We start from the raw sequence: 24,697 nt of genomic DNA, 5'->3' as shown, positions 1-24,697 counted from the left end.
CTCACAAGGTTGAATGTGAATCTCAAGAATGTGTGCCATGAAATCCGATCGATTCAAGAAATCCCATCCGGGCCGTCATCATCGAACCATTTTCCGGCATTTTTCTTCCCACCCCGGGCAGCCACGATGTCGATAAGATCCAATCATGTTCGTTTCCGCACTGGCCAATCACATCCTGTCTATCCATCTGCTCAAGGTAACCTTATGGCAACCAAAAAGGTAACCAAAGGGTTTCCCGTTTCAGGGGATTTCTTCCTTCTGCACTTCCTTCCTTTTCTTTAGGCACCCACCGAGCGAGCGCTCCATGTCCCTCGGTTTGCTTCCACTGACTCCTTCCCTCCTCACATGAGTGGCACTGTGAGAGAGATATCTTTGCTTTTTCCTTACCCTTCCCAGGGAAAAGCCCTGTGGTTGACGAATGATTGATCACCGGACATTTTTTTTGAGCGTGCTTGCTGCTGGCTGCATGTGCCAGCCCGTCCGTCCGGCCCCCCATTCAGTCGATCGGTTATTTGTTTTGTTGGATCTCGCACAGTTCCACTAGGCCGTCTTTGGTGAGGTGATTCGGTTCTCACCGGCCGGTGCGCGTACACTACATACAGTGAAGCAGCAAGCCCGGGTATTGTTTTCTGTGTTTAGTTAACTCCCTTTTCTGGTTGTCATGTCCTGATGTCTTGATGAATGAATGGATGGATACCTGATGTCCTTTCTTTTTTGTGTTTCTCCTCTCGGCTCTGCCTGCTGCCGGGAACAGTAGGCGCGCGAGCATCTGAAGTGGACAAGTGACTGTCCCTCTCTCTTCAGAAGACGGGAAGTTGTCGTCGTCTGTATGTGATGGAGAAGACAAGGCGCTTGAAGCAGAACGGAACTGAGTCCGAAGACTTTTTCCATATGGTCTGGGAAAGTCACACAAGCCTTTCCGTCCAGCGCCTCTTTCTCACTTGTCCTCACCATGCCTTCTCGAGATCGTGTTTTGAGATCGATCTGGTTGCGCTAGCGATGGTGTCAATAGACTGATGTAACACGGGGTCTGTCGTTTGTGAGAAATTTGAACGTAATTTACGTTACGGGCATGTGAAAACACAGTGGTGAAACGTAAGATACGGTGTCAGTCCGCATTACGTATTTGAAAGTGTACGGTAAGAAATCAAGACCGCAAGATGTATTCAAGAGAAAAAGATACAGTAGCAAAGCCCGGCAGAAACAGCAAAAGGAGGAATGAAGGATCAGAGGAAGGGGAAGGAAAAGGAAAGGAAAAGCATAGATCCCTGCATAATAAGATTATTCCAAGGGACCCCAAGAAGAGAGGAAATCAACACTGAACCCAGCAAGAGCTAGGTAGGTACTCCTCAGGAAATCCGAGCTGTCACGGTGATCTCACGGCGGGAAAGGTTCCCGATCTAAGAAGATGAGAAAAAGCAAAACACTGAGACCTGAACTACCCAGCGATCAAAGCCCGTACAGTGCGATCTCACCCAATGAGCCGAAGAGATCTGACACCAACGCAGATGGTAACGAAAGAAAAGGACGGACGGACGCCGGACGGTACTGAAGTGGCCCAGTGCAGTAGCTTTGCTGTGGTGTCAATGTCAAAATGTCAATGCTGCCGCCGTAGTGTGGTAGATTGATGGACCACTGATGACAGTAGTGAAGAGCGAGCCGGAGCCGAATTTGAAGCGAGGCAGACGACGAAGACAACGGGAATCGACTACCGGCCATAAAACGAACAACCAGCAAACGATGGGCGGCAACTCAAGACATTGATGTTGCTCCACAACGAACTGGGGAAAGGGGAACTTTGGCAGGGCAAGCGAGTTTCCTTTTCGTTGCCCAATTGTGAGCTGTTTTTCGCATCTGTCATTGTCAGTCAGGGCGCGTGAGCAGCAGTGTCAAAATGTTAAGTGTCAAACGAGCGTCAAGTGTCATTGTCGCAGCATGTCTGTGCACATGAGGTGCTTCCAAGGCGCATACATCGATACTTACCTGTCACCTGTGCCTTGATAGTAATTGTCCTGACAACGACCTCGGCCGAACCACAGCGGCGAACCAGAGCCCAATTCTTCCTCTCCATAAGTCTTAGGTTGTCGGTTTCAAAGACCACCTTCCCACGGTGATGGGATTCCGTTGTTACATTGGGAAAAGGTTCCCGCTCCATAGAGGGGAGGGGTCCTGGAGAAAAGGGATCGCTGTGGACCACCTCTCACCACCGTAAAATACTACCGAGAAGCCCAGAGGAGCAGGTGCCAGTCGCCAGCAGCAGTTGCATTGAATGAAACCACAGAAGCCATGTCATGGGTAATAGAGAAACCGTTGATAAGGTACTTTCCTGGCAAGAAAAATGGAGCAATGGTCTCGGATGTGTAAAAGTACTGGAGGTGGAAAGGACGAAGGGGGAAAGGGGGAGGTGAAAAGGACAGAAACAACTGGATGCCTGACTCTGTGAGTGAAAGCTCGGCCGATTCATCCAGGCCCTGTTCTGTTTCCTCCACGAACTCCAGACGACAGACGAAGTCCAGAGAGCGGGTCGGTAGAACCCGAAAACGTGCCCAGTGCCATGACACGAAACCCGACCGGTAGAGGTAATGGTACTAGTAGCCCCATGATTTTTGCGCGATATACATGCTCGCTCTTGCTGATCCGGATGTTCACTCCTCGCCCGGGGGTTGACCCTCGGTCAATCCTCCTCCTGTCTTCCTTGCTCGCTCGGCGTAAAACTCTGATGAGACTGGGCAGTGAGTGGACGGGATTTGGGGGAAAAGACTGAACGAAGTGACCCAAAGTCAATCTGCCCGTGGTCAGGAACGAGTAACGGGTGGAATGGGTGGATGGATGGGGGACCCGCAAAGTGGAAGTGGCAGGTACATACATACATGACCGTGACTGCATTGCATAGAGGACCTATCCTTGCTCTTTCCCAGTTTCCATTGTTTTCATTGTTTCGATCACCTGTGTCAGTGGTATGGAAAGAAAAGAGGTGCCTGTTTGCTGCTTTGCCCTTGTTGATCTTGCTTTGGACTTTGCTCGTTTAGATGTTGGTGTGAGTTGAAGAACCTATTAGAGCTCACATATATAAGAATGACTAAGGTTGTGTCAAGATGGCTTATAGGGAATGATGATGGAAAGGACTCGGAGTAGTGAGGTTGTCGTAGATAGTTTCCATCGCCCGTATGTTATTTAGTATCGTACTTACGATACCAATAATACCATTGTTACCATACTCCACACTTTCCATTCAAGCATCTTTTGACAGCCGTGACTCGCAAGGGGCTTCCCGGGGCAGGGACGAGGGACGAGGAACGGAAACCTCCCGTCTTGTGGCCAGGGAAGGTGCGGATGGACAGAGCTTGACTCGACGACCGACATTTTTGGGTGGGCCATGATAGCAGTTTGTCAGGATCTCCCCGTGCCCCCCCTCGGTGTGAAGTGGAATGTTGGCGGGCGCTGTGGTCACTTCCTGGTCAAACCCCAATCCTCCCAATTCCCGCACTCAACCACACACGGTTACCCACCTCTCCGCTCCGCGCTTGTTGCCCAAGTTGGATGGTGCGGGTTGTGCACGACTCGTTCGCCCGCCGAGCGCGCTCGCTTCCAGCTTCGGTGCTTCTTTTTTGTCGCATTCGCTGGTTCCCCCCAACTTGGCCGTCACGTTCACCACAAGGCCGAGTGACGGGAGGTAAGAGGTATGTACAACATGAAGGCGTTCGCGTGGGTCAGATTGCTGACTGCTGAGAGATCATCGGGACCCCCACTTCGGTTTGCCCTGGCCTGCTCAATTGCTGGTCAATTTGGGGGTTGCCGTTTGGGGCTTTGGGGTGTTGTCAGTCCGTCTGTCAATTTGCGCCGCCGTCGTGCCGTGGTCGTGGTGTATGGCTTTGATGGGTGGCCCGAGCTTCAGGCGTCGCGGGCACCTGGGGTAGGCGGAGACGTGGTAACCTGATTCGTACCTAGCTCGGCAACGTCGTTGGCTGGCAGGGTCCGTTGACATCGGCGACCTTCGCGTCGTTTAGGGCGTGTTTGGATGCTCTGAAATGGGCCTCTGAACGCCTCACTCTGAAATGTCCATTTAGAGGAACTGTACGGACCTCTCTAAACTGGATTTTAGCGGTAAATGCCGAAATTTTGAACTCTACCCTGTTCATGTTCAGAGCGGAATTTCAGAGTGCCGTTTGGTGCCCTATAATCGTAGAGTCTGAAATTTTTACACACATATCGTATTTATATGCCTATAATTAATATAACCCTCTTTTATACCTTCTTTTATATCTTTAATACCGATTAACGAAATGGCTAATTAATTACTATCTATATAAGTTAGCTAGTTTATTACTTCTTAACTGAGTATTTTATATATTATTATTAAGAAGAGGGCATATAAGAAGGTATAGTAATAGACCGAAGTATAAGAGAAGATTTTATTGAGGAAGTTTAAAGAGGTTGTCGACGATAATTTTACTAATTAAAGTAGATATAAAAAGACGGTATATAATAATATTATAAATACTTTATACGAAAAATACGGTATTGAATTTAATATTATATAAATACGTAATAAAATTAATTATTTTAAGCGTAAGTAGTATATTTAGTAGGTATTCGCTGGCTTCGTTAGTTAATCCGACTTCGGTTACAATGAAGAGATAAAGTTATATATTATTAAAGAATTTATTTGGGACTCCTTCTTAGAGGTTAATTTAATTAATTTAAATTGGTTGGGTATATTTGTTAGTAGTATAATAGAATTATAGAAAGTGTATATAATGTTGAATTAGAATATTTTTATAATATAATTTTATAAAGGAGGCCTTTTTTAATAACTAGGATACGACCGGATCCTATACTTTAATATTGGGCGTACTCCTATCCCGCTGAAAAATTCCTCTTATAAATATATTCTATAATTCGAATAATAAGGATTTCGAAAATAAATTCGTAATCCCTACCTATATATACGACGGTAAGAAAAGAACCGTTTCGTGAATTAACCCTAAGAAGAAGAAAAGGAAGAATAATAATAAAGTTATTAGTAAGAATTTTAAATATTTTATTAATACGATTTCGTTAGCAGAGCGTTATAAGGAGGTCGTTATATATAAGTAGATAGCGAAGGCGGTCGTAATATTTAAAAAAGATTAAGAAGTTAAAATCTATTTTAATATTGATATTTATATATCATACGAATAGGAGGAATTAAAATCGAAGGCGTATTATTTCGTAATTATTTCAAAGAATATAAAGGAAGTATATTTTAGAATTTTAAAGAAAAAGTTAAGTATTAAAAATAAAAAGGAGGAGGAGGAGAGTTTACCCGCCTTATAATTGTAAGAGGAGGACTTAAATATATTTAATAAAAGTTTAGTCGATTTAATTCTATATTTAAATACCCTATGCTTAGATAATTTAAATTTATAAATACGCTATATTATAGTGTACTATAGTAATTTGCTTATATATATAAAATTCCTATAGACGGGAGGGAGCGGGAAGTAGGATTTACCCCGGATTTAATTTTCATTATTTTTCTTCGTATTAAAATATTAATATTAAAAAAAAATTGTATATATATAAAAAATTAGTTATTTTAATCGCTAGACTGAATTAAATTAATATATTTAGTTTGTATTAAAATTGAGGCATTTTTATAAATAATACAAATAATTCTATAAATACCTTCGATTAAGGATACGGGTCGCTAAAATTATATAGACGGCGCTAATATTAATTAATATGTTAAATATAATAAATATATTATTATATTTCAAATTTAAATATTTCGAAATTTTTAAAGTTAAATACTCGATTACAAACTTCCCCTCCTCTCCTTTCTATTCTATTTTATATCTCTCCCTTTATATTTTTCTCTTCTTTTCCAATTCTTTATAATAATTGCACTATATCCTCTTTATAAGGCGGTTGCGATATTAATTTATTTGACTATTAATTCCTCCTTATTTTTCTTAATCCTCTATATTATAGCCGATAAAAGTATATTTTTCCGTTATAGTTTCGCGTCGCTCTGGATCCGAAATATTCTCCGCCTCTATTACGTTAAATAGTAGATTATTAGATTTATTTTATTTTAAGATTTAATTTAATAATACTATAGTAATGTATATTATTTCGATATAAATTTCTAGTGGTAACGAGAGTGATATGTAATAAATCCTAAATATATTTTTTAACCGATTAATATTCTTTTCGATTATAATATAAGTTTAAAAATAATATAACTTAAATAATTCTTTATAGTTAGCTAGTTTTAACCCCGTTCTAATAGTTTTTATTAAATAATATTATACCTTATAGTAGGGTACGGGAAATTTTAAATTATTATTATAATTGGTATTAGTGAAGTATATATACCCTTTAAAGATATTAAATTTAACGTTAAATACTATATTAAATACCTTTATATCGTTAATAGACCCTTTCTAATTAAAAAGTACGTACGTAATCCGATTAAAAAAGTTATATATTAATAATACGTTTATAGAAATATTTCCTTTTCGGTTACGTTATAGTCTTTATTATTTAGCTGAAACCCTTATATTAAAGTACGAATTATTGAGAGCTCTTAAAACTTTTATAAAGTAGGGGAATAGTTTAGGATTAATTTCGATTTTAGGAGGGGTTTCGGGCTTGGGTAAGCGGATTTTCTTCTAATATAGTATTAAATAGGTATTAAAAACCTTATAAAATATTCTAAGGTAGAGGTTAGAGGTAAAGTTCCTTCCTATATTATATTAGATATTTATTAATTTATATGTTATTTATAAATTTAAATTTAATATGTATGCGATTATATAAAAGGTAATGCTTTATGTTATAATAAAAAGAAAGACGATAACCTTCTTGTATATTATAGTTTTTGAACTTAATAATAGTTCTATATAAGTATCGAATTATATTATTAACCCGTTGAACGTATGCGGTGTTATATGTAATAGGGATTAGAAGCGACTTTTATATTTATAAAGAAGGTTGTATATTGTTATTTATAAATTTTTATTTATATTTATAGAGATTAGTGGTACCTAGGGTATAAATCTAGTTATATAAAGTATTACGGCTACTTGTATAGCCCTCTTGCGACGACGTTATAGTTGTTATTAATATTATACGACATTAAACGAGGGTATAGTAGTTAATTTGGTTGATTAAGGTCGATTGAGGTTAACGATAGGGGTTATTATGTATTGTAAAAAATATATAAAATAATAAAATTTCTAATTTAGAAGGTCAATTCAAGGCCCTTTTAAGTTTCAAATTAATTTAGACATTTTTAAAAGGATTTGCGTTATTTAATTAGCTCAAAATCGAAAGTGGGGGCATAAATTTCAGAGCCCAGATTTTCCAGCAATTTTAGAGCGAATTAGTAAGAGTGGCGCCAAATAGCACTCTTAAATTTAGGGCTCTGAACAGTTGGGCGGCGCCATGTTTCTCCTTCCGGGGGAGTCCAGGGATCCCTACTGTAAGTGCTGTTGCTGTCAGTGTCGAGCTCTCGAGCACGTCGAGTTGCCGGGCCCACCTTTTGCTCCTCCCTTTGCCCTGGTCTCATATCGCTCATGTCTGATGCTGGCTGACCCCGGTTCATCAGATAACCTTCAAGTCCCTCGCCAAGACCCTGTTCGAGACCTCGGCTGTCAGTGGGGAACCATGGCCCAAGCAGAGGTGCCATTTCGTCCTTCGGTCATTGGTTCCGTTCGTCTTCGGATCGCATCCAATGGTTCACCGAGCTGAGCCAGTCGCAACGACCGGTTAGCTGTCAGTTGCGGAAAGAACCGAGCTCGAGGAGACATCGATGCGGCAACCAACGACCCAAACAAGTACCGCGCAAAAAAGATGAGAGAGGGAACAATGAGAGCATGAAAAGGAAACGACAGATTCATGTCCAACCAGCATGTCATGTCCCATCCCCACACGCCCACATGAGTGTGGAGGGAGATTTCGGGCCAGGACATCTGAAAACGGTTCACACTTCCGCACCTGAGCCCTGTTCATGCCCACTGGTACAGGAGATACTGACAGGGAGACAGGGTAGCACATTGGCTGCGTAAGGGTATCTTTGCAAGATCTTGGCGCCTGTCACTTGTCAAACATGACAGCCAGCAGACGCAATCAATCATCACTGGGAGAACCTGTCATCTTGCCTCTTGTGCCGGGCTCCCAATACCCATGCAGCCATGTTCACACCCACTGAACGAACCATCAAGCCGTTAGCTGTCTGTAACTTTCGCCTATACAAGTCGAGGATCAGCCAAGGTAACCTTGATTACCTCCCTGACACCTACCAAGGGTGGAAAATTTTTGCTTAGTATAGCCTCCTTCCCGCTAATATAACCTCTGCTGTAGGTACTGATCGGAATGCGACGGCAGCCATCACGAAGGATAGCACCCCCATGTTGGATGACGAATCCATGGTACGATCAACAACCTCCTTCCCTGTGTCATTATCGGTCAGAGGCACGTCAAGGCCTTATTAGGGCAAGTAGCACGCAGTAGACTGCTAGCAGGGTCGTAACGTCCCGCTCGCTAGGCCATGCGATGCTAGATATCCGCCTGTCGGTAGTAAGACGTATACCGGTACCAATACTAGTGTGTTCGTACGGAGCATCCCGTACTGTACCTGCTCGTACTGGTGCGTATTACTGCTCACCGGGTATCACAACCTGACGTGTGAACTTTTTCCCGTCCCTGGGATTACCGTCATCATGTTTATGGAAGCGAGACCCGTTAACCTAGTTTCAGAAACAAGTCCAAAACATTATGTCGCTGATATACCTACCTTGACTCGGAATCACTTCGGTCAGAACGAAACCTCTGAATGTCTGGTTGGAAAAGATACACACACCGTCAAACATGTGGTTCACCCAATTGGGCTGCCGGAGGAAAAGGTAACCAAATCAAGATCAAACAACAAGGCAGCATGTCCGAAGAACGTTCAACGTTACACCCTCAAGTTGTTTCCATAATGGTTTGGGCTTACACCTGGCTAGACTTTAGTCGTTGCTGAAGGTGTGCGGTCTGATATTGCTTGCGTTCGCGTTAGGTCAGACCTCCTTTACCACTATGCTCACTCCTCCCATTGTCACGTTGACGGCCAGATGCATTTTCTAGGTGGCATCCCCTGAGGATTAGAAACAGCGCCTTTGTGTATTCTTGTTTACCATGATAATGAGGCAAGGTAAGCTTACGGGCTATGGTCAGGCAGTGGAGCGCAACTATTGCTGATTCACATTCCAGCGCTCCTGGGCCAGCGATCGTTGATCATCAACTATCACCCCTTGACAATCTCCTTGATATTAGATTAGAGTAAAAAGCTAAGCCCTTCTTAGTCTAGGAAAGCAGTTCGTCGTTCCGTATGGCATGATGTGAGGTACCATACCTTGGGAAACAATCAGCCGGAAACCGAACACTCAACGCGCGCAACAATGGACATCGGCCTGTTTATACCATGTAGACGCCAGAAACCTTTGGGAACAACGGAGGCGGGCCTGGTAGACGGGGGAAAGGGGGCGATGGACAGGTTGTCAGTGAGTGTACACGGTGATTGCCGTGTCATTCCAGTAGGGGGTTGAACAACGACACCCAGCCCAGAGCCGAGCCCAGAACGGTCAAAGCAATCTGCGTAAAGCTGCTATGGAAAACTGCATGCAAGCCGTTGGCGCCTCACCGCAGATATGTGAAAGAAGGCAGATATGGCAGGTAGGCAAGCAGGCAGGTCCAGATCTCCGAGTGTCCGACAGCACCGTTCGTGTGACTGACACATCAATGACAGACTGTCACAAAACGCTTTCTCTTTGGGGACGCACAAGGTTTCCAAATGGGGCCCAGTCCAGCCATCCTTCGACGACGAACACACAAAAGCTTCCATGGCTCGTCGGGGGGACAAAGCTTCTCACCTGTGTGTCTGTGTAGCATCGTATAATCTGCAAACCGACGTTGAACAAGCCAAGGCAGCGAGAGCTGTTTGGGAACGGCTGAAACTCGAGAACGGTTCCTCCGACATGGAATCATCCAAACGGTTCTCTGCGCTTGGGACACACAAAAGGGTGGACAAGACGGATTCTTGTGTGCACATGAGAGGAAAATCGTCTGGCCAAGGTACGGGTTGGGCCCGTGGACGCCCGTGGACTCCCAGGGTCCAAAATCTTGTATCGACCAGGAAAGGCGGTTGCCGTTGCATTCGTGCTAGGACGGAAGAGAGCGCCGCATGCCTCTCGTATCACCTCTGCCCCAACTGATTGCTCCATGTTTAGTATACGCGGCTAACCGTTTTGTAACCAGGAAAGAAGAACGGAACGTCTCGTGAAGACTGGACCTCGTTAGTTTCGCAACCAGGGAGCCAGTCGTAAACCGTTCCAACAAGGCGATTTCTGCCCAGAAGTTACGTTTCTCTGTGGTACTTGCCCAGCATGGACCCGGTTCACCAAACTTGACAACGTGTGTCTACCGCAAAGTTGGTTTGGCACTCCGACAAGAAAATATTGTGTTCCCGCGGCGTTGGGTCGCTCTGACATACAACACAGTATTCGCATGCGCCGTGCTCTCTACCAGGGCTCCTGGATGTGGGTTGGTCGGGTAAGGTACTCGACAGCGAAACGGAGCGTTTTGGTTTCCATCCTCCGGATAGATGCCCCTGGACTGTGTGTACTGTGTACACAGCACATGTTCCCTCTCTGTTTGGTTGGCTGGACGCTTCACGTCTACTTACACAGTAGTATCATGTCATGATGGCCTTGACAGCAGCACCCGATCCAGAAACCCCTGCAGCTTGGGGGTTTTCCTATGGCGATCCTCGGAAGCGGGCTCGACCCACCTATCGTCATTGCCCTTTCCTCCAGAATGGTTGACCTGTCTTCTGTTTCTGCCATCGATGTCATTCTCGTCCTCTTTCTCTTTCCATTCCTCGACATCTTGCGAGGCGGCCACTTATAAGACCTACTTTGCGTGGGGGGCAGCATTGGCAGCATGCCTTATTCCCGAACGGAAGCAACGAAAGGGCTTCCATTCAATCCCACCTTGCCTTCCAGCGTGGGGATGAAAATCTTCCGAAGAAAGCTGGAAGCTCTCTTGATGGATCGGATCACGGATCATTATCTTTTCTCCCATTTGACCTAGCACACATCACTAGCGGCAACGCCAGCACACACATGAAGGAACGGAAGGAGGCAAGCAAAACCGTTGCTGAGCCTCCATGCAGAAACCAACCGTATCCCGATCCCGCGATCCCACGATTCCACACACAGAAACATATATGCCTGACGGGCCTTCGGTGGGCGAACCATATAGAACCTCTTTTCGGTGTGTGTGCGTGCCTGACATATGTAACCCCTTGCCTGTCACTGGGTACGCCATCGTGGGTATCGACAGATGCTTTGCGGGTTTCTGCCGCTAAGGGGACTTCGTGTTTCCTTTTCACGAAAATGTACATGGACGAATCCGGATGGATTTGCTTAGGGAGAAAAGCAGTCCTGCGATAGCTTGAGTGTGTGGCGCTGGTTTTTTCATGATGTTTCTGTTGAAGCTATGATGTCGGCCACTCGAAGCGGAAGTTCCGCACTGAGTTACCGAACCAAATGCTGGTTGTCGCCAGGCGGTTCATTGCCGATCGCGGTTTCGATAACTGAGGCTTCCATAGCTGCTGTCTCCCTCGTTCGAGACCGTATCGTTCGTGGCCATCATACGTACGGGATCATGTTGCCACTGCAGGAACCCAGCATGTCGCCGAGCTTTGAAAGATGTGTGTTCACCGCCAATTCAGTGCGCTCATGGACCGATGACGTTTGGCGGGCAGCTGGGAGCGCTTCAACAAGTGGCCGGCAAAAGCCTTGGGCAGTCTGGCTCGCATACGGACCCGGGTACAAAAAGTGCGTATACAAGGCATCGGAGATCTCCCGCACCATAGGGATGCTGACGATCGTGCAACGTGAAGGGGGTGTGCTGGCACGTCAAAGATGTGGATGTCAGATTCACAACAGCTCACCCGTTTTCTGGCAAAGCTTGAGAAGGGTTCTCGACGAACGAACGAAGGAAGTCTGCTACTGGTAGTGGTGGTGGCGGCGGCGGAGAAGGCGGCGGCGGCCACGAGCCTTGCTGTGTCACTGTCACCGTTGTCACTGTCACTCCTGCAGTGTCAGTTTTCTGTGTATGTGTCCGGCGGACTACTTCTTGGTTGGTGAGAAGACGAGAGAGAGGGCCGGTGGTGGTCCGGTCTGGCTGGGTTGTCTGTCTGCCTTGTTCCCGATCCGATCCGATTTTTCCTGCGAGTGTCGTGTCCTTCGGAGATCTTTGACACTCACTGCTGCAGCAGGTATCATGATAGGCCGATGGGACGAACAGAGGATACTGCCGCGCCAGTATAAAGGCGTCTCTTTGAGGAGATGAGGAGCGGTTCATTAAATCCGCTCGCATGCCAGTTCACCGGTCAGTATCGTTGCCGCGATCCTTCACGACGTCGCAAAGATGGGAAGCCCCAGCGAGCAAGTTGCCTTCTTCGTCCAATATCCCGCCGTCTGATTTACGCCATGATGGTTCCTCAGGTATTACCGTGCTCAGCTCAGCGAAACAGAGAGCAAACACACATTCCATTCGAGTTCCGTCCCTATCCGGGCAAATAAGGTTGCTTGGCTTGTCGAACAGTGGACGGGAGACGGGTAACTGTAAAGAGTCCTTGGGGGTCATTCGGTTCCGAGACTGGTGAACCACGTCCGTTTTCCTTCTTGGCTGGATTGTCTCTTCTTCAACAACCTTTCCCGCACCCCGGCCCCGTGCATCCGTCCACCCGGGGGTTGCTCCAGGGGTTTGTTACAGACATCCAGCGCCCTGGGGCCTGCTTTGGTTGGTCCAGAGAGTTGGGACGTTACCTATTGAATGAGGGCTAATTCGACGTTTTGGAGTTATCCGCTGAGTCAGCGGTGACGACTGAACAGTTTTGAGTCACGATTCTTGAGGGCTCCTGGCAATTATTTCTGATTTTATTTTGCTTCTTTTCCTCTGGTGTCGAGGCGCCGAGGTAATTTTGGATGAGGTTAGTCCCCTGCCTGTACGTAAGGGTACGTAATTGCGATCTGGACGGAGCCCGCTCCGGATGCTACCTCACTTGCTTCAAGTCTAATTGCTGGTATTTGATAGCCAGGTAGCCTGACAGGCCTGACAGTGCCCTGGCAAATTGCCGGAAATAGGTCCGGTTGGGCAAAGGCGAATGAAAATCGGACTGTGAGAAGAAAGTTATTTTTCTCATTTTGCTGAGGTTTCCTGCAGCCTTGCCCTTGGGATGCTTGGAACTGGAACTGGTAATATCGTTGGTGTGCATAACTCCTTACGATTGCAGTGATCACGGGTTTCTGCTTTTTCTCAAGGTGGTCATCGAGAACTCTGTTTTTACTTAACCACATGCAGATACTGCAGCACCTTGAATCCAGCCTAGCGAGCAGAACGAAGAAAGTGAGGCCCGCACCTGCGCACCTTCCGGAGGTGAGAACGAAGAAGCCAGAGGAAGAGCCATAGCCCATGGCACCTTCGCGCTTCGACCTTGGGCATTCGAACAGGCCTGTGATCGGACAATGTCGTAACTGAAGTCACCAAAGGTTCGTTCGTGGTAGCAAAGATCCCCCGAGCCGGCGGCGACGGATGAAGTCTGATCGTCCCCTCCATCACCGAAGTCTCCTCATTTTCCGGTTTATGAACAAGAACCACATCAGCTTAAGTCAATCAAGTTTCTGCCGTCGATGCCGTGATCAAGTACGCCGCCAGCTGGTCAGCGACGTAGGATTGCGTCTGCGGTGGATGCCGGGTCTGCAGTGTGTCCAGATCCGTCATGTGTTTGTCGTGATGGAATCAACCAAACAACGCCGGTTGATACCATTTTCATCATGAGAAAGGAAAAATCCGGAGACTCATCAACTTGGAAGACTGCGGGAGCTTCGTTGAGCTGGATTTCAACCCACGGTTTTGAACGCGCTAGCAGATCTGGGTGATTCTTAATGATGTGCATTCCTCGGATTTCCGGTGCCATATAAAAGCTCGAAAGACCACCTAAACAAGTTCGACAGGGTGCGGGACGGCACGCCGGCGGCATCTCCCCTCGGCGATACACGCGTGCACAGCATGGCTTCCCGGCCGAAGCTGTGACGTGTTTGCACTTTGGAAACCCTTTCTCTCTCCGTAAACCTCGGTCTTGGGTCTGCGGGTGCCTGTATGATGAAGGATATCAGATGCGGCAAGAATGTGTTATTGTTATCGGAAGGTGGATGGATAGAGGCATGTTTCGGGGAAAGGAAGCTACTATATCATAGGAAGGTGTCGGAGGCTTGGACCGTTGACACGGTCGTTGACATGTGAGGGAGAAAGGTGAAGATGCAAGTTGCTCCTTGGGGATGACGGGGACGTGGGTACCTATGTAGCGACCTGCTTTGGTACGTACCGACCTAAGGTACCACTGTACCTTGGGCCGTGCGTGCTCCTTACCCCTTGTCCGGTAGGTGCATGCACCGGCGTTGACATCTCAGCCAAGTGGAAACCATGCGCCATGATACGTAATTACTTGTATTATGACACCCTAGCAAGACTGTACGGACCCGTTACGATACCATACCATATGTCTTTAACATAACACTTGAGAGAGGTTGCGTTATGCCGAGGCGACAGTGTTGGGGCCCTGTCCATGTCGTCCGTCTATTGTCCACAAAACCATCCCCGGCTTTCACCTTTTTTTTCTCTTTCCTTCGTTATGAGCCGTGGGCTCGACATGCCGGGGGACTCTTGACAACGAGCCTACTGGGCGCCTTCCGTCCAGAGATACATATCACGAAGGACATTGCAGCCGCCTACATTTCCATCCAGATTTACAATCTCGAGGTTTGCATCATATTCTATATACAAGCCTGTACCGGACACGCGCGCCCTCTCATAACCGCCGGAAAGAGGCTCAGTGGGAAACCGCAGAACACCACTCCGAATAACGCATCAAAGGCAACAGAAGGCACAACTTGCAATCCAAAGGCGTCCTGCAGCAAGTGCATTCAACATATCTGCCCACATCAACCCGGAACAACATATTAAAGCAACAGAGTCCTCATCTTGCAGCTCCGAGACGTTCTAGTTTCTACACCGTCCGAACTCGACATAGCACACATCAATATCAACAACTCCGAATGTTTACATCCGGCTTCTGTTTTTTCAATCTTATAAAATATCCATACCCGCCAGAAAGCCATTTTCCTTCACTCCTCATCACTCTTCACTGTGCCATATTGTCCTACAAGCACCCTCGAGTCCGCTCTTCCGTCAACATCAAAGACCAAAGGTAATGTGCCTCTGACAAAACGGTCAAGATAAATAAAACTGACAAACCGAGTGTTAGCACACGCAGGCTTCGTTGCCACTAGTCGTCCATTCCTCACAGAAACACTACCTTCGTGTCTAACGGGCGCCTGATATCTGACAAGACAACATCACAACGTTCCCCGAGACTATTGTTTTCTCAACTCGACATTTTTTTACTTCAGCCAAGATGGCAACATCATTCTATCATCCACCGCACCACCAGCCCCAGAAAATGCATGGCTTGAACGTGAGTAGCTCACAGAGCGACCCGCGGTCGCTTCCGTCTCCCGGCTCAGCACTGCCACCCATCCGCTCCATTATTCCGGATTTTGATCATCTGGACATGGACTACGGCCGCCGGCAATCTCAGGCGCACAAAGAGATCATCGATGGTGGAAACTCTCACGGATACACCACTGATCGTCTGCCAACCACGGGCTCCAGCCCCAGCATCAATGTCTTTTCGCAACATAGTTATGGCCACCAAAATTCCGGATCACGACCCTATCTCGATGGCCCGCTTCCGCGTCTGCCACTGTCGGACGCTTTTGCTCAATACAACGATCATCATCAACACGGCGAGCCACAGCGTGGCTACCCTCAGTACGGCCAACATCAGCCCGTATACCGTCAGGATAGCTACCCTCCTCACGGGTATCCTCAAGATTCCTACTACCCCCTACCGGAACACCGTCACGGGGCTTACCCTCAACCCAGACCCCAGCAGAACCCCTACGAGCAGCGTGCCCACAGCGAGCGCCCGCGCCATCCTCATCCTTGGGGGAGCCAATCTGATTCTGCGGTAAGCCCTCGGGGCGGCGATGGGGGCAAGAATAAGAGACGTGGCAATCTTCCCAAGGAGGTCACGGAGAAGTTGTACGCTTGGCTGTACGGTCATCTAAATCATCCTTATCCGACCGAGGATGAAAAGCAGAAAATGATGAGAGAAACAAATATGCAGATGAGTAAGACAATTCGACGGCATATCATCTAGCTACCTCTTTACTGACTCTGTTTCCTTTTCAGACCAGATTTCGAACTGGTTCATCAACGCCCGTCGCCGCAAAGTCCCGCTCCTCATCGAACAGGCCAAGGCCGAAACCGAGGCCGCGAAGCATTATCGTCCCAACTCATCACCCATCGCCCGCCGAACTCGACCGGTTTCGGTTTCCCACACGAGACACTATAGCCGCTCGGGCCCAGGCCGTGGCGTGCCCAGCCGCCGCAGCACCAGTGCCGAGCCGTCCATTAGCAACCTTCTCAACCACCCGGAATCTGAGGGGGACGTCCGGCCTCCACAGTATGCCGCCCCCATGAGCGACAGCGGCGTCCTTGATTACAGCAGCCGTGAGAGCACCGAGTCTTATGAGATGGATCCTCGTTATCAGAGCTACGGGCATGGGCATGGGCATGGGCACCATGCAAGCATTTGAATCTTCTGGGGCCATTGCCATCTCAGCCACTTTTCTCGGATCTGTACTTGGGCATGTTTAACGGGATGAAGGAGTTTCGGACAGCATTAGGAGCATGGGAAAAGGTCATTTGGTTCTTCCTTTTCTTTCTTTTTTGCCTATCCCTCTTCAGGATGGCATTTTTGGGTGGCAGGGTATACCCTAGGGTCATTCACAGCGCATTTGGCATTTTGGCTTTGGATAGATATCCATCAGGGCTAGGAAGCGGCGCCCCCGTCGTCTCTGACGACCCGATGATCAACACACTTTTTTACAACATCTCGGTTGATCTTCTCCATGAGTGATTCGTTCGTCAATGTCATGTTACCGCTTCATGTTTTCCATCCTCCATACTTCTTCGTGGATAAGGACAGTCAGGCAAGCAGGTAGGAATGTAGACAATTCAGGTAGGAAGGTAGGTAGACAGCAGGCAGTTCAGGTAGTACAAAACCCGGGCCAGTGTTTTCGAACCCGCAAACTCACTGTGTACGAACAAGTCAAGTCAAGAATTGCCCGTAACAGTAAGTACTTAATTCTAGCTAGTAAAAAAAAAAAAAAAGTGACGGGCATCTTCTAGTCCCTACCCTACCCTACATGGGCCATGGGCCTGGGATCTGTTACTGCTGCCGGTGTATGTAAGACATTCGTCAAGGACCAAGCCCACCCAGGCCACCCCAGATGTCGGACGTCAAGACATGCATTAAGGGGAGTATTTGGGCCTTGGGGGTACAAAAGCGTCAAACCGAGCAAGGATCTGGCTAAGGTGTATGTGTACGAGTGTGGGCAAGTGTGGGCGGCTGGACTGGACTGGGCTGGACCATGAATGAGGATTGTTCGTCTGTTGTGAATGAATGAATGAATGGTTTGCGGGTTTGTGGGTTACTGGGTTGGATCACATGGATGATGGGTAGATGCATCGAAACCGAACACGTCGAACCTTGCACAGATTCCATCCATGTCTGGCATCGGAAACTGCTCCTCGCCATTATGCCTGTTGCCCCATGGCGGGGAGTTCATTGATACCTGCCCCAGTTCATGTTCTATTCTTTCTTGTGTCTGGTAGATCCGAGGGGGCGGGGAAGGGGGGCAGCTGTCACGGACAGCTGGCGGGAAAACAGAGGACATCTAGACATCATCTGATGGGTCGAGGGGCGCTCTTCTCGGTGTTTACCATACCCATCTACCTCTATGCATAAACTCGCATCATTTTGTATGTCCGATGTGCTTCTATGGCTTGCATAGCTGCACATACAGATATTCATGCGTCCGAATAGTTTCGTAGATTTGAAAGCAAATGATGAATAAGAAGTGAAATTTCCTTTTTTTTTTCCTTTGATGAATACTTTTTAGCATCTTGTCATTATTGCCACTATTATTTTCCTCTTATTATGATATTATATTCTTTCATTACCATGATAAATAATTCGTTTTTTATTTTATTTTTCAACACGATTTCATTATAGATTATAGGGAAAAGAAGTAAAGATAACAACAATATCTCTCTTCAATATCATCAATACAATTAACTTTTTAAAGTAAAAAACACGGAAAAGCTAGGTAGTTAAGCCAAATACTCCCAAAATATAATAAAAAGTGTTGGTTATACAGGGTTATACGGTATAATGCTTAGTGCCTTCCGCCCACCGGACATTGGGTACAGAATATCTGCATGCATCAATCCTCACTTACATCACCCATACATAAACTTATGATCAAAAAATGCTGTCCCCCCCCCCCCAACATATTCAAATGCATGGCATTTATTACCATCCTTCAAGAGTGCATTCTGCCACCAAAACTAGATATTTCTTAAAGCTTTTAACTGTAAATGAAAGGTAGAAATTTCCTTTAGTATTTGGTATACTAACCTTTGTTCTTTCTAACCGCTTCGAGGCGTTTTAACATTGAATCCACTAAACTATTAATGAAGTCTTAGGGAATTTGATTCTAAATGTCAAGAAGTATCTCTCCAACCCGGCGCTTATTCTCCTCATTCTCTATTAATAAATGAAGCTCTAGAAACTCTTTTTTCAATATCTTCTTTACTCTATTCTAGACGTACTCGATGGGATTGAGATTGAGGTTGTGAGTGGGGTGCTTTATATACTAAATGCCATAGCTCTCCAACTAGTCCTTAGTAACCCTCGAAATATAAATTCTAACGTTATCTTAGAGAAAAAAAGTACCCGGGCGATAATAAGGGACTAATTCTTACTTTAGAACATCGATATAGGAGTTGGAAGAATACCTATTTCTTAGAAATTAAGGATTATAGTCTATAATAACGAGATTTGAACGTCCTCCTTTCCAAATCATCCTCCGAACTATTAAAATAATAGAAAACTTAACATAAGTCTTAAAATTAATTAATCCGGGCTTGAATTTATCTTAAAGCCTTCGAAATACCTAATTATCAGGCTAATTAGGGGCATTTTAGACCCAACATTCATTAGAATAATTTGCCTAACATTATAGTTAATATAAAGTGAGAATGAATTAAGGAAAAAAAAAACTTACCTCCTTAAGAATACTTCTTTAAAAGCGGAATTTTCTAGCGTAAAAAAGTCTTTTTCTAGCATCGGCTTTAGGAAGGGGGATTCTCTTCATTGAAAGCTATTTTCGACGATAATCTTTGTCCAAAATCTTCCGGATAGTATTCTTAGTAACGATGACGCCGCAATCGTTAATAAGGGCTCTCCAATTCATTCAAGGGTTCCTTTTGACCATCCGACGAATGTATCGCTTCTCTATTAGTATTAATTTCTCTTTTCTTCCCCTTCCTAGGAGTGCTTTGAGAGTTTGGTAGTTTTGAAAGCGTTTTGAGATTCTAGTAATAGTCTTAATACTACAATTAAATTACTAGGCGAATTAATGACATAAAACACTAGCATTTTGCAATGCGATAATGGCTGCGCATTCGGGCTCAGTTAAATCTTTCCTATACCTTCGTGAAGTCCGGGCATTTCCGGTCAAAACCTGGCTTAAATCAGCCATTTTGGCCGGGAATTGACGGAGTTGCAAAGGGTTGAAGAAAAGGTAGATGCAAAAGAAATAGCGGGGCGGAAGGTTGATGCAGATGCATGGGGGTGGGGGGGGACAGTATTTTTTGACTATTACTGTATCTGCCATGCAAACCACGACTGCCTCGGACGCCTCATTTGAAAGAGGGGAAAAAAAGGGGTGTGCTCAAGCTCCCGAATTCCGAAACATAACCCACCATCATAGCTATCGTTCTTTGGTCCCGAGCGGCTCTCTCTTGGAGCCATCAATCGTTTTCATCCCCTCTCAGCCAATCCAAGAAGCTCAGGCCCGAAGCCCTCCTTCGGCGATCTCCTTTCCAACCTTCAACATGCACACGAGTTGTACCTTTCTTGCTTCCCAACTCGAATCTTCGGGTCCGTAACCCGGCGATGCCCGCGCTTTTCCCCCTCATGCTGTGGCGTGCTCCGTCACTGTCGCTGGTCCCTTTTTCCTCGTCGAACAAGCCCTTTTTCTTCATTCGTCCCATAAGTGTCGGCTTTGAAGCACCTCTGTCCCCACCCTGACGAGTTCCGACAACCACCGACATTTGGCCTATGGTTTTGTCAGTTGCTTCTTTGATGAAAGCAACACGTAGAGGTATGCGAGCGGGCTCTGGGTGCGTAACCTTTGCTTTAAACACACGTTGGGCTTATGCTCTCTCCCCGCGACCACCCCACTCCCTAAAGGGTGTCAATGGTAGCCGAACTCTCGGATTGTCGGTGGTCTGCAGTCTTTTTGTTGAACTTCGCCATCGGTAAACGAAAAAATACAATATTCGAAAGGCAGGCACAGAGCTCCCAGCGCGTGTCGGTGAACCCCCCCGCCACCCCAGCCTCGACCCGTCATGCCTTCTTTGGTTCTCGTCCTCGGCTTCACCAAACCATGCTTCCTGCCTATCCAAACCCCTGCCCCTCATCCAACCAGATATCGTCAACTCGCCAACATATGTCGGTATGCCGTTCCCGTGCTACGGCATGATACCCTACATAAACATGCCTTTTCCTCCTCCCCCTCCTCCCCCTCCTGCTTTGCCATTAACTTTCCTTCCAAAAGGCTGGTACTAGAAAGGGGTACCCATGTCAGATTTGCATATCTGGCTGGCTGGTTGGTAACACACACAACCACACATATACGTTGACACAAAGAGACAGACAGACAGACAGACAGACAGACAGACAGACAGACCATCCACGGTATGCCAACAATTGCCCATCATGCCAGCGGCTGGAGCACAAGAGCAGATCCGAAAATGCAGGACGATAAAGGCATACGAGACACAAAATAGATTAAAATGTGCGAAGCCAAGAGGCCAGCAGAGCCTGAGGGAACGCAGCACGACAACAATCAGATGCCTTTTGAGTACCCAACAAGAGAGGCGGTCAAGGAACCGGACCGTTTTTGCGAGTACCCGAGCGAGCGAACGAACGAGTGAGTGACTGAGAGAGCGATCACTGCGGAATCTCGCAGATAGCGACAGCCGACAAAAATGCATTGTCCATTTGTCGGCCCCCACCAGCCCGATACAGATCCCTAGGCAGGTCCCTCTCACAAACAGCAAAAAAGCACAAAGACACAGGAGAGGAAAGAGTACCGAGCACCAAGAACGGATAACACGGAGACCTGAGCTGTGGCTAAGCATCAAGGTACCTACCTCTACGTAATAGCGGCTTCTGGCCTGCTGTTCTCAGTTGTGTTGACAATTGCAGGCTTTGCAGCTGCACTTTTGTCGAGGCACTCCTTGTGCATCGCCTGCTCTGCATTTACCTCTCGTAATGTCGGTACAGTACAGGTCAGGTTACCATACTAGAACCCTCGTGCTGACACTCAAGACAAGAGGGACAGGGAAAGTCAAGTCAAATCTCGGGAATTCTCTGTCAGTCATTATTTGGGATCTTGTGAGAGTTGAGAACTGACTGACCTGATCTGACTTGACCTGATCTGACTTGACTTGACTTGACTTGACTTGACTTGACTTGACAGACTGACAAGTTGCGGTCAGAAGCCTGTCTGTCTGCCCTGCCCTGCCTCAGCTGCCTCGCCGGCACAATCTGACAGTTATCTTGGACAGACGTATCTTGTGACACCTGCCTGCCTGTTTCTCACAAGTTGTCTAGGTAGTGATTAAGCATAGAGAGGCGGGGAAAAGAAACAAGACATGAAAAATGCTGGCCTGTGCTGGCCATCCATGTCCACTGAGTGGATGGATGGATGATTTTGGGTTTGATGGAATGGGAATCTTGTTGCTTACCTACCCCAGCCCAGCCCATACGTACCTCATTCCTCAGACAGACAAGACCAGAAAGACACCGAGGAAGGGGAAAAGAGGGAAGACAAGCCCGGCCTGGGCAGCCCGAGCAACGGAAGGCTTCCAGCATGGATCAATGTCTCAGTTTTTTGCGTTTCCCTCCAAGCGCCGCCCGAGGTGGATTTGGAGGTCAGAACAGAGCGAGAGATGGATCCCCGAAACCCAACCCAAGCCAACAAAAGCCAATCCGCGCGTGGGAAGTGTCACTCACTCATTCACATCCCTCCGTCGTGTTTTCCCACCTCTCTCACTGTCTCCCTGTGGGCGGTAGGTAACGTTCAGAGACCCGGTGGTTCTTTTCTTTCCCACACACACCCGAGTCCCTCTCCCCGCGCCGCGCTGCTGCTGCTCTCCGTAGCTGCCACCACCAGCATGATGACAGAACAAGCGGTCTGTCAATCGGGAACCGCTTGTTTCACTGGCATATGGCCGAAAATGGATTATCCCAGCATCTTTTTGTTGCCGAGACGAGCATGCGCTGCGCCGGGACAAGGACAGACAGACACCTTTGTTGGAGATCTGTGCCACCAGACGATCGGATGGGTGACAGCAGCGTCAGTCAGAAGCGGCATTAGCAGCAGCACTAGTAGTAGCAGCAGCAAGATTGTCGTGTCGTGTTGTGCCGTGATGTGTGTCTCTGGTGTCGTAACCCCCCAAGAATAGGTGTGTTTGGATGTTTGCCCTTGAGAATCTGGAAGCTGCGGACGGGGCCTGTTATGGACTGTTCTGTCCTGCTGCGTCAGGGTATCACAACGAATGGAGTGGCAAGATCTCGCGCAAGCAAATCGAAAAACTTGAGGCGTGTACTGCGTTGATGAGATTGAGGGAAGGAAAGAAGCATGACGCTTGTCTCGCTTGACGACAGAGGGGTCTAGAGCCAATCAGGTGCGCGGGGGAGTGTGTCGGAGATCTCGGAGCCGGGAGTTGCGGATTAGTTCTAGATCTCTCCGAACGTCTCTGGGAAGGTCCTGCGGACAGTTTATGGAGAAGATATCCGCACACACGCGGTGTTCGGACAGGTTTGAGGCAAGCGGTACCCAAACCCAAGACTCCATCCTATGAGCTTTCCTTGTGATAACCCTGGTAGCCCTGGTTCCCAATGCCGTTTTGGTGGTCGTGCAGTGACAGTCCCGGCATTCTTACGCAGATCAGCTGGCTGCTGCTTCATCATGGACACACGTCCACGCCCACGCCCCACGATGATAGGCTTCTCTGGTGCAACAACAACCATTTGCCTTCTTTTCTGTCTGCGCCGCTTCTCGTCAGACAAAGAAGAGAATCACAAACTGGGATCCTCGTGGTAAAAACGCTGATGGTCGGGAACTCACGGCGGCGAAACCTTCCTTCCTTGAGCACACCGCCAATTCTGCCGCCGTCGCCTTCTTATTTTCTGTCCCAATAGCCCCCAATAATGTAAAGTAAGCCTGGGAAGAAAAAAATGTCTTGTATGACCCCGCCAGTGCCCGTCTGTCTTAGTTGGATCTCGTTCTCGGTAGAAGAAGTCGTGTATTGTTCCGGCCCCCGGAGTTCCAGTTTCGCCCGACCACAGTATTCCATCACTTCAAACGGGTGATGTCGTCCCTTGAATTTCGCTCCAAACGTACACAGTAGAGGTAGTTCGTTGTCACCGTGGTAGGTCACGGAGGTTGTCGACTGACACTCGGTCATGCCCATGACCAGAAGATGGCAACGAAAGCCGCAATGCGCTAGACGGCCCTGCCATTGACAGTATTGACGGACTTTTGGTACACACAAACCTCTACTTTGCCACGCCCCAATAGGTTGATGCTGCTACGAAGGAGGAAGAAGACCGTTTGCTGCATGATGGCCGCCGGTGACAGATTCGCGTGGCAGCGGTCGATAATTCTAAGGTAAGAAATAGAAGGAAAGGTGCGGTTTCGTAACTTTCATACTTGATGGCATGTTTCGAATGGCCGGGAATCGTCAGGAATGGGAGGAAGTGAGCCTTGTTTAAGGCTGGTCGTCGCAAGTTGGGCTCAACGTACATCAGGTCGCGGACAGTGCCGCGTTGTTAGTGAAAAGGCCCAAACATTGCCCAGCACTATAACCTGCGTGCGTCTCGTCGGACTTGCACCAGACAGGACTGCTGACATATCGGCGCTTGAAAGAGTAATTTGTGGGGGAAGCTCGTTTCTGAGTTTCCCGAGTTTCTTCGGTAATCCCTTTCAACATGGTGTACGGACTTTGTTTGCCAAGACAGTCCTCGACAAAATAGAAGTCGCTGAGAGCCGCCCAGTGCGTGCATATTGGGTATTTCTTGTACAGAAGCCGGAAAATGTTTTGGGCGCATAACAGACAAAGCATTTAACGCGGAAGAGTGGGGCAAAGGTCACGCCCAAATATGAGCTAAAGTGCAAGCTTAAAATAACAATAAGATCCGGTATAGTGTAACGGTTAACATATCGCGTTTTCACCGCGAAGCTCGGGGTTCGATTCCCCGTACCGGAGTTACCTTTTTCGCTTTTTGTCACCTCAGTTACCATTCGTAATCTTCGTCGATTGAGTGCAACGTATCTCTCGACTTCTTCCTCTCTTCTTTTTTTCCTTATTGAAACTGACTGACTGACGACATACA

The 24,697-nt window shown here is 47.2% G+C and overlaps 4 protein-coding genes and 1 non-coding gene across 5 annotated transcripts; 3 read left to right on the top strand and 2 right to left on the bottom strand.

The window, feature by feature from the left end:
* Nucleotides 1-7,403: 7,403 nt before the first annotated feature.
* B0H65DRAFT_550918 (uncharacterized protein) lies at nt 7,404-7,675 on the bottom strand (the record flags this gene model as incomplete). Its single annotated transcript, XM_062829771.1, has 2 exons — nt 7,404-7,463; nt 7,526-7,675. The coding sequence occupies 2 exons, from the start codon at nt 7,673-7,675 to the stop codon at nt 7,404-7,406; spliced, it is 210 nt and encodes a 69-aa protein (XP_062679407.1).
* A 5,189-nt stretch (nt 7,676-12,864) lies between these two features.
* B0H65DRAFT_260078 (uncharacterized protein) lies at nt 12,865-13,634 on the bottom strand. The gene has a single exon (XM_062822602.1). It carries the CDS (start codon nt 13,509-13,511, stop codon nt 13,029-13,031), a length of 483 nt encoding a protein of 160 aa, XP_062679406.1. The 5' UTR covers nt 13,512-13,634; the 3' UTR covers nt 12,865-13,028.
* Nucleotides 13,635-15,257: 1,623 nt separating this feature from the next.
* Nucleotides 15,258-16,924, top strand: B0H65DRAFT_260001 (homeobox KN domain-containing protein). Its single transcript, XM_062822601.1, has 3 exons — nt 15,258-15,304; nt 15,362-16,289; nt 16,351-16,924. Exons 2-3 carry the CDS (start codon nt 15,512-15,514, stop codon nt 16,755-16,757), a joined length of 1,185 nt encoding a protein of 394 aa, XP_062679405.1. The 5' UTR covers nt 15,258-15,304; nt 15,362-15,511; the 3' UTR covers nt 16,758-16,924.
* A 4,086-nt stretch (nt 16,925-21,010) lies between these two features.
* B0H65DRAFT_510591 (uncharacterized protein) lies at nt 21,011-22,960 on the top strand (the record flags this gene model as incomplete). Its single annotated transcript, XM_062828417.1, has 5 exons — nt 21,011-21,155; nt 21,581-21,585; nt 22,551-22,659; nt 22,790-22,845; nt 22,871-22,960. 5 exons carry the CDS (start codon nt 21,011-21,013, stop codon nt 22,958-22,960), a joined length of 405 nt encoding a protein of 134 aa, XP_062679404.1.
* Nucleotides 22,961-24,498: 1,538 nt separating this feature from the next.
* Nucleotides 24,499-24,570, top strand: B0H65DRAFT_t368. The gene has a single exon. It is a non-coding gene; the product is annotated as a tRNA-Glu (tRNA).
* The last annotated feature ends 127 nt before the right edge of the window (nt 24,571-24,697 follow it).

This window comes from Neurospora tetraspora, assembly GCF_033439725.1.
Source record: "Neurospora tetraspora strain CBS 560.94 chromosome Unknown B0H65scaffold_6, whole genome shotgun sequence".
NCBI classification, from domain to species: Eukaryota; Fungi; Ascomycota; class Sordariomycetes; order Sordariales; family Sordariaceae; genus Neurospora; species Neurospora tetraspora.
The sequence above is the reverse complement of the archived record's forward strand: the minus strand, read 5'-3'. Positions and strand labels throughout refer to the sequence as shown.